The sequence below is a fragment of the Balaenoptera musculus genome, chromosome 8, assembly GCF_009873245.2.
Source record: "Balaenoptera musculus isolate JJ_BM4_2016_0621 chromosome 8, mBalMus1.pri.v3, whole genome shotgun sequence".
NCBI classification, from domain to species: Eukaryota; Metazoa; Chordata; class Mammalia; order Artiodactyla; family Balaenopteridae; genus Balaenoptera; species Balaenoptera musculus.
In genome coordinates this window covers 101,118,649-101,136,071 of record NC_045792.1, presented here as the reverse complement: position 1 = coordinate 101,136,071, position 17,423 = coordinate 101,118,649, and the positions used below count along the sequence as shown (strand labels likewise).

The 17,423-nt window shown below is 48.9% G+C and overlaps 2 protein-coding genes across 6 annotated transcripts in view; both read left to right on the top strand.

The window, feature by feature from the left end:
* The window catches only part of STX5 (syntaxin 5), a 41,692-nt gene extending 24,371 nt beyond the window's left edge, over positions 1 to 17,321 (top strand). For all 3 annotated transcript variants that reach the window (XM_036860094.1, XM_036860092.1, XM_036860093.1), the window contains 20 exons: positions 2,610 to 3,721; positions 4,771 to 4,938; positions 8,821 to 9,004; positions 9,224 to 9,383; positions 10,192 to 10,275; positions 10,388 to 10,492; positions 10,616 to 10,879; positions 11,013 to 11,101; positions 11,234 to 11,341; positions 11,525 to 13,501; positions 13,971 to 14,039; positions 14,135 to 14,190; positions 14,322 to 14,429; positions 14,546 to 14,604; positions 14,712 to 14,827; positions 14,951 to 14,993; positions 15,598 to 15,670; positions 16,148 to 16,330; positions 16,823 to 16,883; positions 16,999 to 17,321. In XM_036860094.1, the coding sequence (XP_036715989.1) occupies positions 2,610 to 2,769 (160 nt within the window). In that variant the 3' untranslated portion in view covers positions 2,770 to 3,721; positions 4,771 to 4,938; positions 8,821 to 9,004; ... (15 more) ...; positions 16,823 to 16,883; positions 16,999 to 17,321. The remainder of the gene's footprint in view (positions 1 to 2,609; positions 3,722 to 4,770; positions 4,939 to 8,820; positions 9,005 to 9,223; positions 9,384 to 10,191; positions 10,276 to 10,387; positions 10,493 to 10,615; positions 10,880 to 11,012; positions 11,102 to 11,233; positions 11,342 to 11,524; positions 13,502 to 13,970; positions 14,040 to 14,134; positions 14,191 to 14,321; positions 14,430 to 14,545; positions 14,605 to 14,711; positions 14,828 to 14,950; positions 14,994 to 15,597; positions 15,671 to 16,147; positions 16,331 to 16,822; positions 16,884 to 16,998) is intronic.
* NXF1 (nuclear RNA export factor 1) lies at positions 3,597 to 17,321 on the top strand. Of its 3 annotated transcripts, none has more exons than XM_036860089.1 (21): positions 3,597 to 3,721; positions 8,821 to 9,004; positions 9,224 to 9,383; positions 10,192 to 10,275; positions 10,388 to 10,492; positions 10,616 to 10,696; positions 10,810 to 10,879; positions 11,013 to 11,101; positions 11,234 to 11,341; positions 11,525 to 11,634; positions 13,465 to 13,501; positions 13,971 to 14,039; positions 14,135 to 14,190; positions 14,322 to 14,429; positions 14,546 to 14,604; positions 14,712 to 14,827; positions 14,951 to 14,993; positions 15,598 to 15,670; positions 16,148 to 16,330; positions 16,823 to 16,883; positions 16,999 to 17,321. In XM_036860089.1, the coding sequence occupies exons 1-21, from the start codon at positions 3,685 to 3,687 to the stop codon at positions 17,035 to 17,037; spliced, it is 1,872 nt and encodes a 623-aa protein (XP_036715984.1). In that variant the 5' UTR covers positions 3,597 to 3,684; the 3' UTR covers positions 17,038 to 17,321. The 3 variants fall into 3 exon arrangements, with proteins under 3 accessions (XP_036715984.1, XP_036715986.1, XP_036715985.1); XM_036860090.1 differs by lacking the exon at positions 3,597 to 3,721 and adding an exon at positions 4,774 to 4,938; XM_036860091.1 differs by lacking the exons at positions 14,951 to 14,993; positions 16,823 to 16,883; positions 16,999 to 17,321 and having other exon boundaries at positions 16,148 to 16,285.
* Positions 17,322 to 17,423: the final 102 nt, after the last annotated feature.

The following is a 17,423-nucleotide window of genomic DNA, read 5'->3' as shown; positions in this document are numbered from 1 at the left end:
TCTTGGTGCCCCTGAGAAAGGAAGTGTGAATTAAGGATCCTCAAGCATTACTTGGATCAGGGGGCTTGGATTAATTGGATCAGTGCCAGCAACTTCAGTTGAGTGGCTCAGAAGCAATCTGGCAGTAGATTGAAACATAAAAGGGAAATAACAAAGGAGAGAAAATTTGTGGGCAATGATATGAAAAAGAAACTGAAATTTTGAAAGGATGATATTTTTAAAGTAGACTCAGATATTCTTGTGTTTGCTTCCTGCAAATGCCAGTGGATCTGGATTTGAGCACCCTCTTGAGAAACCACTGATTTAGTCCAAAGTTCTCAGTATGTAGTTTTCTGGGCCCCACCCTAGAATCTCTGAATGTGAGACCTAAGAATTTGCTTTTTTTTTTTTTCTGCCCACTCCTTGTGGTATGTGGGATCTTAGTTCCCCAACCAGGGATCAAACCCCGGCTCACAGCAGTGAAAACTCTGAGTCTTAACCACTGGACCGCCAGGGAATTCCCTCGCGGTCCCGTGGTTAGGACTCCACGCTTTCACTGCTGTGGGCTCAGGTTCGACCCCTGGTTGGGGAATTAAGATCCCACAAGTCACTTGGCTTGGCAGAAAAAAAAAAAGAAAAAGAATTTGCGTTTTTGAGACGCTCAACAGGTGATTCTTATTTTTTTCTAAGGTAGAAAAACTGCTGATCTAGTGTTACTCAGTCATTTTCCTTTTACCTCCAGCTTGTAAATTAAAAATTTTCAAACTATAGAAAAGTTGGGAGGATAGCATAAGGAACACCTATATTCCTTTCACCTGGATTCACCAACTGTTGACATTTTATCACATTTGCTTCCTCTCACCTTTTTTTTTTTCTGAATCATTTAAAAGTAGGTGCAAACATCATGACATTTTATCCCCAGATACTTCAGCAAGCATCTGCCAAAAATAGGTATTCTCCTGAGCAGCCACAATACCATTATCAAGCCTAAGAAAATGAACAATTCTCCAACACAATCCAGTACTCAGTCCATACTCAAATTTCCCCAACTGTTCTAAAAAAAAAGTTTTTAGCTTTTTTCCTTCAATTTAAGATTCAGGCAACATTCACACATTTCATTTGATTGTTGTGTCTCTTTAGTCTGCTTTTGGTTTTTGTGTGTGTGTGATACTTATTTTTGAAGAGGCCAGTGTCTCTTGTACGAGGTCCTACATGTTTATTTGTCCACTGTTTTCCCTATGATTAAATTTAAGTTCCATGTATTTGGCCGGCTACGAAGATGATCATATCAGTAGGCACTTGATGAGGTTATCTCTTTTATTGGTGATACCAAGTTTGGCCACTTGTTCAAGGTGGTGACCATCAGACTGAGTCATCTGTGGAGTGATGCTTTGAGTCCCTGTGAAATTTCCAGCTCCTTAGCCCCCTGATGGTCCTTGCCTGATTCGTTTGTGAGAGTGTGTGTTGCAAAATGGTAATTTTCTAATTTGCTCATTCCTTCTACATTTATTAGCTGACATTCTTCCTTAAAGTTTTCTGTCTTAAAATTACTATAGAATAATAGTAATTTCTTTCCTTGTATTAGATTTCATTCACAGACTCCCATTTAAAATCTTTTATATGCCAGATTGCATTCATTGTTTTCCCATTTTTGTTAAGCAAAGCCATTATAATTGCCAATATGCATGAGCTTAATTGGGTATGAGATGACAAACGCATCCACACTGAGAAATGTAATTATAGCCAAAAGCTAGGAAACCTGATACTTCAATTAGCCTCCCTGACATAAACAGGGAGTCATGTACAATCCAGGCTCGTGTATTTGGACAGAGATTAGCTCGCCGTCCTCCTGACCACCTTACCAGGACCTTGGGCTTGCAGCCACTGGCCCAGCCTTTCCTCTCACTTACCTACTTGATTACCAGGCTCCACCAACTTCTCTGACCTCACAGCTCCCACAGGTGCCTGCTCCCAGCGACTCCCTGCGAAGATCAGGGTTTATATTTGGTTTTTAGGACTGCATATTCAGATTAGCTGGGATATGTTTGATTTTCCTCAGCAGTGTCTCAAGAGATTGCCATTGTTCTGAGAACTTCTCTATATCCTGAGAGACATGTTCTCCTAATATAGGGCTTTTCTTATCCCTTGACTTCCTGTCCATATCATCAACTTTTTCTTCCTGTCTCACTCAGAACCAGGGTTTCCTTACCATAATGGTCTGTGAACTTATCCCCCTTTTTACAAATGCAATACTGTTTATTAGACAAAAATCAGTAAATACCAATGAGCAAAAAAATATAACTAACATTTTGGATCCTCTTAGTATGGGTTGGGCACTTTATATAACTCATTTAAGACTGACAACAAACTTACGATTTGTGTTATCCTCATTTTTCCTTCCTTTGCAGTTGAGGAAAATGAGACTTGAGGTTAAATGACTGGCTTAGGGTCATAAGCTAATAAGTTGCAGAGTTGATTTTCAAACCACAGCCAAGACTTGTTTATATTACCCTTCCAGAGCTTTTTCTATATATCAATACAAATATATATACATGCAGAGAATACACTTCAACAGCATTCTTTTTAATCCAGTGTCATTCTCTTTCCCCTCCTCCTGGCCCTATCCCCAGGATCGACGAGAACGTGCTGGGAGCCCAGCTGGATGTTGAGGCCGCCCACTCAGAGATCCTCAAGTACTTCCAGTCGGTCACCTCCAACCGGTGGCTTATGGTCAAAATCTTCCTCATCCTCATTGTCTTCTTCATCATCTTTGTGGTCTTCCTTGCCTGAACCCTCTCCACTCTGAGGCACTCCATGGGGGTTTGGAACCCTCCAGGGAGGGCAGGTGGCCAGAGCTGCCACTGAGCCTATGCAGGGTGCTTGGGAGAAAGGCCCTGTTTCCTTCGAACTGCTAAGAATGGCCACTGCCCCCAATCCCCCACTCCTTGCCTCTGGCCACCCTGTCCTCCCCTCACCACCCTCCAGCCCATGAAACACACACGGTTCTGGATTTGGACTCTGCTGTGAAGTGGCTGGAAGGGAGCAGAGGCCAACTGGGGGGCTCAACGCGCAGGTTGTCTCCACTAGGAGATTTTTATAAACCCTACCCAGCCTGTCGCAAAAGAAACTTTGGCAGCAAGGGGAGGTGATGTCCTCCCCCACCTTCCTGAGAGTGAGGAGAGGAAGTGAAACTGGTCCAGGGACCAACTTTCCCATCTGGGTTAGAATTTGACCTCTTCTTCCTCTCTTCACCATGTGAGGCAGGGGGCCCTGAGCCCCTCGGCTGCCTGCATAACCCCAACTTTGGCTGCAGGTGACTCTCAATCTGCCAAATGTGCTGCAGCCTGTTTTCTCCCAATTACAAGACTGTCAGCCTCACTAGCCATGTCGTCATTTTTGGGTGGGAGCGTCAAAAGGCCTAGGCAGCAAGTGGAGTGAGCCCACTGCCCAATGTTACAACTGAAAGGGTTGGGCTGATGGCCCCAAGGGGCCAGGCTTTGGGCTCCATGCACACAGCTGTCTCCAGCAGGGGATAACCAAGTGCAGCAGCACTTAATTAGCATGGAAACTTCCCTTCAAAGGGGGGAGCAGGATCCCAGAGTGGGTCTCTGATCGGTGGCAACTTCCAGGACCATCTCCAGAAGTACTTGGACCTGTTTCATCTGCATCCTCCAACCAGCTGGCCCCACGTTTTCCTTGGGCTGGATGAAGCAGGAGTTATGCCTGCTGCCAGGAGTGAAAGGTGAAGAGAAGTGTTTGTTCGCAGCTTCAGCTGAGGCTCGTGGTCCCCTCGAAGCCCCTCACCAAATCCAAGCCAGTCACAGGAGAATGAAGTAGAGACCTGCCTGGAACACCTACCCTCCAGGGAGGTCAATATGCTTGTCAGTCCTGAGCAGGACCCACGACCACATCATGCCGAGGTCACCGGATTTCCCCCATTTCACACACCCAAAGGAAGCTCAAGCTATAGCGAGGACAATCACCATACACTGGGCTGGCCATAGCACTTTGGGGGGGATTTGTCTAGGAGAGCCCAGGTCTTTCCTAGGCCTGGTGTTTTAATATTTCCTCTCCCCTTGGCCTGTGTTCAGGGGGTGGTCTTGGTTGCATCTTCACTGCCCAGTTGACCCACGATGTGGGTTTAGCACAGCACATCGGTGGTGGGTAGGGCGGTCTGTGAAGACAACCAAAGCCTGACAAATGCAGTTTTTCTCATTTGACTCTGCAACTCTTCTTGGGGGAACGCATAGATAGGAAGCTTATTTCATAAATATTTGTTGAGTTCTCGCTACGTGCTAGGTATGGTACTGAGCCAGGTGCTGGAGAAAAAAAGCCATGAATTAGTCAAGTCCCTGTTCTCTTGGAGCTTACCTTCTAGTTTTCTATTTCTTTTTATAGGCGGGGAAAGCGAGGCATAGATATGCAGATGGCAAAGGGCTGGCCTGAGCTGAGACTTAAGCCCTGGCTGGATCCCCGTAGGGGTCTAGGAGCGGTCACTCCCTCTCCAAGGCCCTGGTCTCCCATTCCTCCGCAGCCCTTCTTGTGGCTCCTCTTCCCTGTTCCTCTTGGAATTCTGGGCTGTAGCGCCCAGCTCTCTGCTGGAGAGCCTACCTTTGAGGTGCTGGTCTAGCGGCGGACGGATGAAAGTAGGGGGCGGGGCGAACTCGTGGTAACTCTGGGCTTCGAGAGCTCAGGTGCTGGGCTGGGCGTGCAGCGCTAAGTCCCGCCCCCGGCGCGTCGGCTCGTCGGATGCGCACACGCATCTCCCAGCGGCTCCGCCTATTATTGTAGGACGTCGGCGGCGTGTGACGCTCTCGCCGCATAAATGCAGTGGCACCCGGCGTAGGAGCACTTCGGCCTGGAACGCCTGGGCGTTCGGACGTTAAGCTGTGTCGCGGCCCGCGACAGAGCCCTCCCTTTCTTGGTGTGCCATGGCGGACGAGGGGAAGTCGTACAATGGTCAGTGCCGGCGCTTGGGTTGGGGAGGGGACGATCTGGGCTCAGCTGGGCAGCGCCGGCCTAGGCCGCAGCGCCGGGGCGTGAGGCCGCGAGGGGCCCGGCGTCCGCGGTGAGCGGCACTGCGCGGCGCGGGCCCGGGGCGAGGCAGCCCGGGGGCCTGGCTGAACTTGAGGGTGGGTGCCCGGCTTGTTAACTCCGGAATCCTGGCGTTGCGAGCACCTGCGGCTCGAAGCCGGTGGCTCGGCAGCGGGGTGACGAGATTCCTTTGAACTTTGTGGGTGGTTGATACCTGTCAGTTCAGTTTGGCTACCAGACTCTTTAATGTGAGTCGGTGCCCTGCTCTTGGGCTGCCAGTGCCCTATTTTCTACCGCGCGTCCAGTCGGTCTTGCCCCCTCCCCCCAACCCCGCTGCGGCTTTGGCTTAGTATTTTAGACCTACACACTAACTCGATGTTCTAGTCCGAACACTACATTGGGTTTTAGTCCAGAGTAGTGGTTAAGAGCACACGACAGCCGAGGTTTCAATCCTGAGTTGGCCTTGCCAATCTTGAGTGAGTTGAACACTTAGGCCTGGTTTTCCACCCCTTTAATGAGGATAGAAACAGTACCTACCTCCTGAGTTTGTCTCCGTGTGTGCGTTAAAACGAGATTGTTCGTGTCAAGTGCCTGGAGCATAGTGCCTGGCATTGGAGAAGGCCCTCAATGAACGTTAGCTGCGCTATCATTTATTATTTTTTCCCTAGGGTCATTTCTTGAGGTTCATTGTTTGCAGAGTACTACTCATTAGACAGACCTTTTTGGGGAATCATGCGTCTTTTTTAAGAAGCCATTCCTACCCACCAGGATTCAGAGGATCATATTCCTGGAGAACATTTGAGGACCCTTGGTGAAGCACCCTAGCTGCAACTAGAACCTGAATTTAGGAGTTGTCTCCTGAGTTAAGAGGCATTTCTGACCAAGGAAACAAAGAGCTCACTCCCTAAACTTCAGAGTGGCAGTTTGAGAATAAAACGTTCAAAAGAAGCTCTTAAATTGGTCATATTTGTAACTGATGTTTGTACTGTATAGGCAATAGAGGTATTGTTTACTGGAAGCTAATGTAATCATTGTGATTGGTTTTCTGAGATGTGAGAGAGGTCACCTTGGGATTAAGTAGATTTGGGTGGGCTGACAGCTGATCTCAGGTGACTTTCAGGGAGTCTGAGTTGTGTCCAGTTACACTTGGGTCACTCACACTTCCACATTCACTTCAGAGTGGCAGTTTAAGAACAAGAATTTTATTTATTTAGTTTTTTTAGTAAGGTTGATTTACAATATTATGTTAGTTTCAGGTGTATGACATAGTGATTCAGTATTTGATAAATTTGATTCCATTAAAAGTTATTACAAAGCAATGGCTGTCACTGCCCATGCTGTACAATATATCCTTGTTGCTTATCCATTGTATATTTAGTAGTTTGTATCTCTTAATCCCATAACCTTATCTTGCCCCTCCCCACTTCCATCTCCCCAGTGGTAACCACTAGTTTGTTATCCGTATCTGTGAGACTGTTTCTGTTTTGCTGAATATGTTTGTTTTATTTTTTAGATTCCACATGTAGGTGCTATCATACAATAATAGTCTTTTTCTGTCTGACTTATTTCACTAAGCATAATACCCTCCAAGTCCATTCATGGTGTTGCAGTGGCAAGATTTCATTCTTTTTTATGACTGAGTAGTATTCCGTTGTGTATATATATACCACATCTACTTTATCCATTAGTCTCTTGATGGACACTTGGGTTGCTTCCATATCTTGGCCACTGTAAATAGTGCTGCTGTGAACATTGGGATGCATGTATCTTTATTTTTCCCCCCTGAACACAAGTGAAGCTCATATGGTATATAACACAGGGAACTCTACTCAGTGCTCTGTGGTTACCTAAATGGGAAGGAAATCCAAAAAAGAGGGGATATATGTATACATATAGCTGATTCACTTTGCTGTACAGTAGAAACTAACACAGCATTGTAAAGCAATTAAACTCCAATAAAAATTAAAAGATTAAAAAAAAAACAAGTGAAGCTTATATGTATTCTTCCCTTTTTCTTAGTTTTGATGTTTTCCTTTTTTTTTAAATTTTTATTTTACATTAACATATAGTTGATTTACAATGTTGTGTTAGTTTCAGGTGTACAGCAAAGTGATTTAGTTATACATATAGATTCTTTTCCCATATAGGTTATTACAGAGTTTTGAGTAGAGTTTCCTGTGCTATATGGTAGGTCCTTGTTGATTATCTGTTTTATATATAGTAGTGTGTATATGTTAATCCCAACCTCCTAATTTATGCATGTATCTTTTTGAGTTAGTATTTTTTGTTTTTTCCAGATGTATAACCAGGAGTGGAATTGCTGGATCATATGGTAGCTCTATTTTTAGTTTTTTGAAGAGAGAACAAGACTTAAAAGAAGCCCTTAAATTGGTCATATTTGTAACTGATGTCTGTGCTATATAGGCAAAAGAAGTATTGTTTACTGAGTGCTGATGTAATTATTGTGATTGGCTTTCCAAGATGTGAGAGGTCACTGATCAAATTTTCAGTGAGGGTAGACTTAGGGAATGAACTTATGGTTACTAGGGGGGAAGGGTGGGGGGCAGGGATAGTTAGGGAGTTTGGGATTGATGTATACACACTGCTCTATTTAAAATGGATAACCAGGGCTTCCCTGGTGGCGCAGTGGTAAGAGTCTGCCTGCCAATGCAGGGGACACGGGTTCGAGCCCTGGTCTGGGAAGATCCCACATGCCGCGGAGTAACTGGGCCCGTGAGCCACAGCTAATGAGCCTGCGCGTCTGGAGCCTGTGCTCCGCAACGAGAGGCCGCGACAGTGAGAGGCCCGCGCACCGCGATGAGGAGTGGCCCCCCCTCGCCACAACTGGAGAAAGCCCTCACACAGAAACGAAGACCCAACACAGCCAAAAATAAATAAATAAATTAATTAAAAAAAAAAAAAAAAACAGGGACATGCACACGGATGTTTATAGCAGCTTCATTTAAAAAAAAAAAAATGGATAACCAACAAGGACCAACTGTATAGCACAGGGAACTCTGCTCAGTATTTTCTAACAACCTAATTGGGAAAAGAATTTGAAAAGGAGTAGATAACATTTATATGTATAACTGAATTACTTTGTTGTACACCTGAAACTAACACAACATTGTTAATCAACTATACTCCAATATAAAATTAGAAGTTAAAAAAAATTTTGGGGCTTCCCTGGTGGCGCAGTGGTTGAGAATCTGCCTGCCAATGCAGGGGACACGGGTTCGAGCCCTGGTCTGGGAGGATCCCACATGCCACGGAGCAGTTAGGCCCTTGAGCCACAATTACTGAGTCTGCGCATCTGGAGCATGTGCTCCGCAACAAGAGAGGCTGCGATAGTGAGAGGCCTGTGCACCGCGATGAAGAGTGGCCCCCACTCGCCGCAACTAGAGAAAGCCCTCGCACAGAAACGAAGACCCAACACAACCAAAAATAAATAAATAAATAAATAATTAAAAAAAAAATTTTGAGTGGGGTTAAGTAGATTTGGGAGGCTGAGAAAAGCAGACTTCAGGTGAGTTTTAGGGGCTCTGAGTTGTATCCAGTTCAACTTGGGACACTCGCACTTCCACATTCTGCTTCTCCTTTCTGTAGTTCCAGTTTCTGCTTCATTTTTCTAAAGACTTTACACAGTTTTCCAGTCATTTTCCCCTGATGCTGCCATCCCACGGAGAGGGTTCCTTCCCTGGACAGGCAGAAGAGTTTGCACGGAGGTGGTCTCTGTAGTGATTGTGTAGCTTATCTGATAGTGTGGCGTGATGTGTTTTCTCATTTATGTTCTGTTCCCAACCCCAGAGCACGATGACCGAGTTAGTTTCCCTCAAAGAAGAAAGAAAGGCCGGGGCCCTTTCCGGTGGAAGTATGGTGAGGGGAACCGGAGGTCTGGAAGAGGAGGTCCTGTCGTTCGGTGTTCCCGCCTGGAGGAAGATGACAGAGATGTGGCGATGAGTGATGCCCAGGATGTTCCCCGAGTACGATAGTAAGTAACCAATTGATCTGGTTTGAATTTATCGACCCCCTCATTTATGTAGCCCTCTTACTGTCCATGTCATTTCTCTTCCCACCTGAGAGAGAGAGAAATGCCAGGACCCGCTTAATGGTTGAGCAGTCTTAGTTGTGGTCCTGGTAACAGTGCAGGAAGGTCTTTGAGAAGACATTCCTAACCTTTGTGAGTGTTTTATTCTCTCCCTCCCCACAGCAACCCCTATGCTGCACGACCCAACCGTCGGGGTGAGAGTTGGCACGAGCGGTCTCGAATTCATGTTACTGTGCCTCTGCGGAGAGATCGAGCTGCTCCAGAGAGGGGAGGGGCTGGCACCAGCCAGGATGGGACCTCAAAGAACTGGTTTAAGATTACAGTGAGTATCTTGGAAAGTACATGGTGCAGGGGAGCTAGGGGGCTGGGCTCAGAGTTAAGGTGTTTACTTTTCACATTAAAAAATCAGTGTTCTCAGCTGTTAACTCCACAATCAGGTAACCATTCTTTCTTCTAAGAATCAATATCTTAGGACACCTAAGAGCAGGTTCAGAAAAGGAGAAGGGGACAGGTAGGGTGGGGAGGCCATCTAAAGGGAAGTGTGGTAACTGCGGTTGGGAGGTGGAGTGACCTCTCCACATGTCGCCATCTGACTCAAGCCGAGTGTGGAGCTGGGGGTCCCTTGAGTTCTCTCAGGGGCAGGCAGGTTATAAATGATGTCTTGGAACTTTTAGAATCAAACAATTTGAATCTTTTGAGGAATAGTAAGTATAAATGGACAGAAAGGAGGTTAAGGAGTTCGTGTTTGGCTTGAGTAGAAAACCTTTTTTTTGGCCACACCGCGCAGCTTGTGGGATCTTCTTAGTTCCCCCACCAGGGATTGAACCCAGACCACCACGGAATTCCCAGAAAGCTTTTTTTTTTAATATTTATTTGGTTGCACCGGGTCTTAGATGTGGCATGCGGGATCTAGTTCCCTGACCAGAGATCGAACCTGGGCCCCCAGCAGTGGGAGCGAGGAGTCTTAACCACTGGACCACCAGAGAAGTCCCTCCAGAAAACCTTTAAGTGACCGTTTCTTCAGAAAGTCTTTTAGAGCTTGGCAGATGATACGAAAGGAGAACTAGAGTGGGTCTGCTGTTCAGTATTAGTTACGTGCTGTTCCCTTTTCTTCTCTTTCTCTCATCTAGATTCCTTATGGCAGGAAATACGACAAGTCATGGCTCCTGAGCATGATTCAGAGCAAGTGCAGTGTCCCTTTCACTCCCATTGAGGTAAGAGAAGGCCCAAGTGTGTGGCTGGGGACCAAGGAGCGGGTGGAGGTACCAGCTGCACGGGGGTGCTCTGGGCTCTCAAGTCCAATGCTGTTGTTTTCTCTTCTTGCAGTTTCACTATGAAAACACACGGGCCCAGTTTTTTGTTGAGGATGCCAGTACTGCCTCTGCATTGAAGGCTGTCAACTATAAGATTTTGGATCGGGAGAACCGCAGGGTGTGTGTGAAGGGCCTGGCTTGGTTGGGGGTGGGGATTGGTGCTCAGGGCGTGGACTGGGTCTTGGTCCTGGGGCTTAGGCCTCCCTGGAGTTCACCGTGCCCATGCGTGTCTCCCCTGCAGATATCTATCATCATCAACTCCTCTCCTCCACCCCATACTGTGCAGAATGAACTGAAGCCAGAACAAGTAGAGCAGCTAAAGGTGAAGCAGCCTCAAGGGATGGGTGCTTCCACCCGCGTCCTGCCAGTTCTCACCCTCCCCCCACGCCCACACGCAACTCCAGTGACCGCTGAATCCTTTGTCTTCCTCTGTAGCTGATCATGAGCAAACGATACGATGGCTCCCAACAAGCACTTGACCTCAAGGGCCTCCGTTCAGACCCAGGTACAGCTGATAGCAGCAATTCTTAGATTGGTGGAGGCAGAGGGCGATCTGTCAGGCAGCGAACGTTTGAGGCTGGTTTGGTGGGAACGCTGGCCTGGGCAAGCCCTCTCAGACTTCCCTTTCCTTCCTGAAGATTTGGTGGCGCAGAACATTGATGTTGTCCTGAATCGTAGAAGCTGTATGGCAGCCACCCTGCGAATCATTGAAGAGAACATCCCTGAGGTGAGGCCTTTGTCCCACTAGGTGGGAGGAAGCAGGGTGGGATAGACAGATAGATAGGATGGGGTTGGGAGGCAGGTTTGTTTCAAATTCCCTTGCTGCTGGTGCTCCCTCTAAATTCTTCTCTCCCCACAGCTGTTGTCCTTAAACTTGAGCAATAACAAGCTGTACAGGCTAGATGACTTGTCCAGCATTGTGCAGAAAGCACCCAATCTAAAGATCCTCAATCTTTCTGGAAATGAGGTGAGATTGAGAGCCTGTTTGTGTTTTGGATGGGGTAGGCAGAGGGTGGAGAGAGCTTGCCTGGTGGCAGCAAGAGGTGAGGGAGGGCATTTAAGGGGTGAGGTGGGGCTTGGGGGTGGGAGGAATCTAGTTGGCTCCCTTTACCAGCATGTCTTTCCCGCCTTTTCTCCCCATCCTTTGCAGCTGAAGTCTGAGCGGGAGTTGGACAAGATAAAAGGGCTGAAGCTAGAAGAGCTGTGGCTTGAAGGAAACACCCTGTGTGATACCTTTCGAGACCAGTCCACCTACATCAGGTCAGTGTTAACCTCTGTCTCCCCTCCTGGGGACCTTCACCCCCTGGGAGGCTGAGCTGATGCACCCTGACCAGTGCCCGTCTGCAGGAGATGTGCAGCCCTGAGCTGGAACCACCTGTCCTTGGGGAGGATCATGTGCTCCTCCCTTTTGTCTGTCCGTGACACCCAGCTTTGCCCCAGGCCGCCTTTCCTTTCTTCTCACCTGTCTGCCTGTTTGCTGGTTCTGTGGCCTTTCTCCTCCCTTCCTGAACACAGCCTTTTCTACACTCCCCCTACCCTTTTGTTTCAAGAAGAGCATGTCCCTTTTTTACCATGACTAGGGGTCATCTTGTATATTATGCCCCATACATTGAGTTGCTTTGAGCCAAGAGCCTGGTATCCCTGGGCAGAGAAAGCCCTCCCTCCCTGGGACTTCCTGCTGATGGAAGTTCTTCCTTCCTCTGTCCTGCAACGGCCCCTCTTGCCCTTTTGCCAAGAGGGGCTCTCTTCTCACAATCTCCTTGCCCAAGGCTATTGCCTGGGCTTTCCTGCCCACGCTGAGGTTGAGGCCTCCTGGTGGCTGGTGCCATGCAATCGGTCTCTCTTGCCCAATGCTGTAAGCTGGGCCTTCCCTGGAGGAGAAACCTGGGTTCCCTAAGACATGTGACCAGAGCCGGGGCCCCGCCAGTTGGCGAGGGAATCCCAAGGCAGGTGCTGGGCGTGGAGGCCACGGGGGCATAGGCTACCAAGGAGACAGAGAACTGACCCTCTCTGGGGGCGCTGCCCCTCGCTCACTCGCACACCTCACATCACCCTGCTTGGCCCCGGAGGATGGCTGGTTAGCCAGAGACGGGTAAGATTCCTCAGGGAAGGAACAACCTAAGACAGGCACAGTCGCAGAGGGGCCATCAGGAGAGAACTTGGGGGCCAACAGAGGTGGGGCACAGACCCTCACCCCCCCCAACTTTGCAGGGGCCTGAACCCTCACCCCTTCTGAGGGAGGTCTCCTGCCCCCATGGCTGCTTCGCTTCCCACGCCCAGCTCAGATCGGAACCCAGGTGGCAGACAGAGACCTGGCCAATAGCAGCTGCCCTCTCGCCACAGCAAGGATTTGTTTCCCATTTCCTCCTTGGATCACAGGGAAGAGGGAGCTGAAAGAAAGGGCTGTGTCAGGTGCCTTCTTCCCTTTGTTCTCCCTCTTCTTTCTAAATGACTCTTGCCGTGTAGTGCTTTCGCTTCTTCTTTGCTTTCTCTTTCCTTTTTCTCTCTCCTCGCCAGTATCTCCCCCAGCTCTCCTTTGCTCCTTCCTCTCCTACCTTTTCTCTCTCTTCTCCTTTTCGTCCCCTCTCTTCTTCCTTGGCCTCATCTCCTCCTGAGCCCTGCCTTGCTCATCTCCCTGCCCCAACATCCTGTGCCATTTCTGTGGTGTGTTCTGGTCTTGGCCACGGCCAGACCTGGCAGAAGTGATGGATACCTGTTGAGGCAGCGGAGCCCTGGGCTCCCACCCCATTCCCTCCTCCTGGGGGCTGCACAGGTGAGTAGGTGGAAGGTAAGGGGGACAGGGAGGGAAAGGAGGTCCTGGCTTAAAGCCTGGGCTGGGAGTGCTGCTCCAGTGGCGCACTCAGAGGCAGGCAGAGAGGAGAGAGTCGTCCTCCGAGGCAGTCATTTCTGGGTGCCCCAGCAGAGGTGGGGAGTTGGGGCCGTTTTTCCTGGAGCTCAGAGGCCAGGAAAGAGTGAGGACAAGGAGGATGGGATGGGCTGTCCCTCGGGCATTGGTGTATTTGCCCCTAGAGCAGCCCAGGAGGCACGGTGGCTCTGAAACATCACTCACTTCTGTCCCGTTCTTGACAGCGCCGTTCGAGAGCGATTTCCCAAATTATTACGCCTGGTAAGTACCTAACTTTTTTCATTCTCTTCTGAGGAGCATAGCATCTCGCACCCTCAAAGTCTTGCCTAACATGTTTGTATGATCACTAATCTGGGGACATAGAGCCCTTTGAGAATCTGACAAAGTCTCTAATCCTTTTTTTTTTTTTTTTTTCCCTGGTGGCGGGGTAGGGGGAATCAAGCCATTTTATTGAGGACCTTTGAGGGAGGGTTGAAGGGCTGGTAGAACAATGAGATCTGACATCCTTCTCCCAGCTGGGATCTCCCCAGCTTCACAGTCGCTGAAAATATAATCATTCTTCCCAGAAAAACACCTGTAGACAAAAGTTGCATCTATCAGGATTCATGAACCCTTGCCATTTCTCTTTTACACTTGACCTGTGACCCCTCGCTCTTAGTTCTCCCATCTGAGTGCTCATCCAGCCTTTTCTGTCTGGTTTATATCGTCGGCTGTGACTTCCTTTTTGTAGGACGGCCATGAGTTACCCCCACCGATTGCCTTTGACGTTGAAGCCCCTACAGTGTTACCGCCCTGCAAGGTGAGTGGAGGGGGGCGCGGCTGGGGGCACAGAGTTAGCGCTCACGTTGGGAGGAGAGTCCTGGTTACGTGGTCCTAATATCTCTTTGATTCCAGGGAAGCTACTTTGGAACAGAGACCCTGAAGAATCTGGTCCTGCACTTCTTGCAGCAGTAAGTGTCTCAGGTCCCCTCAGGCTGGGGAGAGGTGGGCCAGCCCCAGCACAGCTCACTCTCGGGAGCTGTCGGTCCCTGTGTGGCTCCAGACTGTGGAGCTCAGACTTTCCCTTTTGTTTTCCTCATAGGTACTATGCGATATATGACTCCGGGGACCGGCAGCGGCTCCTGGATGCCTACCACGATGGGGCCTGCTGCTCCCTGAGTATTCCTTTCACCCCCCAGAACCCTGCCCGGTGAGTGTCACCTCCAGAACCTGCCCAGGACCAGAGTTGCTCAGCAAAGACAGGCCAGCACGTGCAGCAACCACACCGCTCTGACCACCGCCTCCTTTTTCTCTTGTTCCCCCCAGAAGCAACTTAGCGGAGTACTTCAAGGATAGTAGGAATGTGAAGAAGCTTAAAGACCCTAGTAAGTGTGTGACGTGAGCAGAACAGGTTGGGAGAAGGGGATGGGGAGGAATCAGTCTGGGCTCAGAGTGTGGCAGCTGCTCACCTTGGCTGCGCCTCCTCCCACAGCCCTGCGGTTCCGGCTGCTGAAGCACACACGTCTCAACGTCGTGGCCTTCCTCAATGAGCTGCCCAAAACTCAGCATGACGTCAATTCCTTCGTGGTAGACATAAGCGCCCAGACAGTAAGCACCTGTGTCTTCCTTGGCAGAAGCGTGGAATTGGGGAGGGGGCAGTGAAGAGGCAGGGAGGACGCAGGCTTCGGCTGGGAGCCGACGGGGTACCTGATGCTGCTGCTTCTCTTTCAGAGCACGCTGCTGTGTTTTTCTGTCAATGGAGTCTTCAAAGAAGGTGGGGATCTTTGGGGCCCCGAGTTTGCAGAGTGGCCCCTTTCCCAGCCAGTCGTTCTCGGCACTCTTAGCTTCCCAGCTACCTTCTCTTCTCTCTTCTTCCCTGACCTCCTTCTCTCATTCTGCCCCCCAAGCCTACCCTCTCCACCTGTCTTTTCCTGTCTGGGATATGGGAAAAGCCTGAGGATTAGAAGGACACAGACTTTGGAGTCAGGCAGGTCTGAGCTTCCATCCCAACTTTGGTCCTCTGTGTCTGTGGGCAATTTACATTACCTCTGAGCCTGAGTCTTTATTTGTGAAAGGAAGGGGGTTAGTAATAGCCATCTCATAGTGTTGTGGGGAGTAAATGAAGTGATGTATAAAATGCTTGACACAGGGCCTGGCACACACACACTCCACTAGTGGGATGACAGTGTTGTTATTATTAGTGTCCTCCCTGACCTCTGATACTCCTCCCCACTGTGCTCCCCTGTGCACACATAATCAGCCCTGTCTGGCCCACTTAGGGTTCTTTGTATCAAATAAGACCATGATTTTTGAGAAGCTGTTTGAAAACATAAAACATGAGTGACTCTGACAGGTTGTCACCATTGGTATCATTGCAGTGGATGGAAAATCTCGGGACTCTTTGCGAGCCTTTACCCGGACGTTCGTCGCTGTTCCTGCCAGCAATTCAGGGTGAGTGTTTGACTTACCGTATGGGGTCCCAGTCCCAATCCATGGCCACCACTGTGAAAATTGGGGAGGGTAGAGTCGGTCCTCTGGGTATATTCAGACATTCAGAAAGGCAGGGGGGGATCAGAGGAGGGTCACATAGTGGTGACGAGCTTGGCTCTGGAGTCCAGCTGTCTGGGGTTTTCATCCTGGCTCCACCACTTCTAGCTAAGGGCAAGTTTCCTCATTTGAAAAGTGGTCTAACAATATTCACTTCCTAAGTCTGTTGTGAAGATAAATGAGGGTTGGGGGAGAATGTATAATTCTCGTGTGTTTGGTAGATAATCCCATACATGGAGTCCATGGGAAAGGGAGGAAATGATAAAGGGACCCCGTGGGTATTGAAAGGATCTGAGTGTCAAGTGAGAATAGGAATGATGTTGGGAGGATGAGGTCACCTGTCTGTCTGTCCAGCCGTCTCAGGTGCTTTTTGTCCCCAAGGTTGTGCATCGTAAACGATGAGCTGTTTGTGCGGAATGCCGGCCCCGATGAGACCCGGAGGGCCTTTGCCATGCCTGCACCCACGCCGTCTTCCAGCCCAGTGCCCACCCTCTCCCCGGAGCAGCAGGAGATGCTGCAGGCATTCTCCACCCAGTCTGGCATGAACCTTGAGTGGTCCCAGAAGTGAGTACTGGGCATGTGTAGGAAGGAATAAGGGTAAACTGGGGTAGGGCTGGTGGTGAATAATGAGTGCCCCTAAAATTTTTAAACCAGAACTTTTTTTATTACTTAAAAAAAAAAAAAGATGGTCCATAAAAACATTTTCTCTATGCATACATTAGCATAACATTTAAAGTCAAAATGAAGTCCCTCTTTTATACTGTTCTGCAACTTACTTTACTTATCCCATGAACATCTTTCCCTGTTAGTATAAAACTCACCTTAGTCTCATTTCTGTTAGCTATTTAATAGAAATAGATAGCTATTTAATATTTCTTTGTATTCAAAAGACCATTGATAGATGGATTTTTACTAATTTTTCCTTTGTATAAAGAGTGCAAGAATGTATGTAACTGTTGGTGAGTGTTTCCATAGAGTGGATGTTGAAGTGGCATTTAGTGATCAGGGTGACTGCGTTTTGGTTCTCATGGGGTGCCTGTTCCTGCCCTACTCCAGGTGCCTTCAGGACAACAACTGGGACTACACCAGATCTGCCCAGGCCTTTACTCATCTCAAGGTAAGATTTGGGAATAGGTGGCGAAAAGAGATTTCCAGGCCTTCAAGAGGGTCAAGTAGGCTTGGGACACGGGCATGGGCCACCTGGCTCTACTGACCTTTTATTTTTTTCTAAGGCCAAAGGCGAGATCCCAGAAGTGGCGTTCATAAAGTGACCCGTAGTCAAGCCCCAGAAGATCCCTGTAAATAACCCTTGGATGTAGTGATGTCTCCTCTCCGGCCCCAAGGCCACCCTGTGACTGTGACCGAGGAGGGGGTGCTGCTGGATCCCTCTCCTCACCTGCCTTCTGGAAGACTTCGGGAAGATTGAGCCTCCCTGGTGCCAGGAAGCCAAAGCTTACTTTGTAGAACTGACACTAAACTACCCGAAGGACTTAGGTGCTTTGTGTACTTAACCCCAGGATCCTCCCTACTTTTTAAGATAAAGAGTGATATTGTATTTTGTGTCGAGTGTGCTGGGTTATTTTAGCCTTGCCCTTCGCAAGCGCGGGCGGGGCCGAGGCCGGGGCTCGGCTCGCCTCGCCTCGCCTGGGGCTGACAG

What these genes read in the sequence shown, in the direction of transcription:
- NXF1 (XM_036860089.1), top strand. Translation starts at nt 3,685, where the DNA reads ATGAAGCAGGAGTTATGCCTGCTGCCAGGAGTGAAAG. An exon ending in GTCCTGCACTTCTTGCAGCA is followed by an intron (nt 14,191 to 14,321) that starts GTAAGTGTCTCA and finishes TTTTCCTCATAG; the next exon opens with GTACTATGCGATATATGACT. An exon ending in CAATGGAGTCTTCAAAGAAG is followed by an intron (nt 14,994 to 15,597) that starts GTGGGGATCTTT and finishes GTATCATTGCAG; the next exon opens with TGGATGGAAAATCTCGGGAC.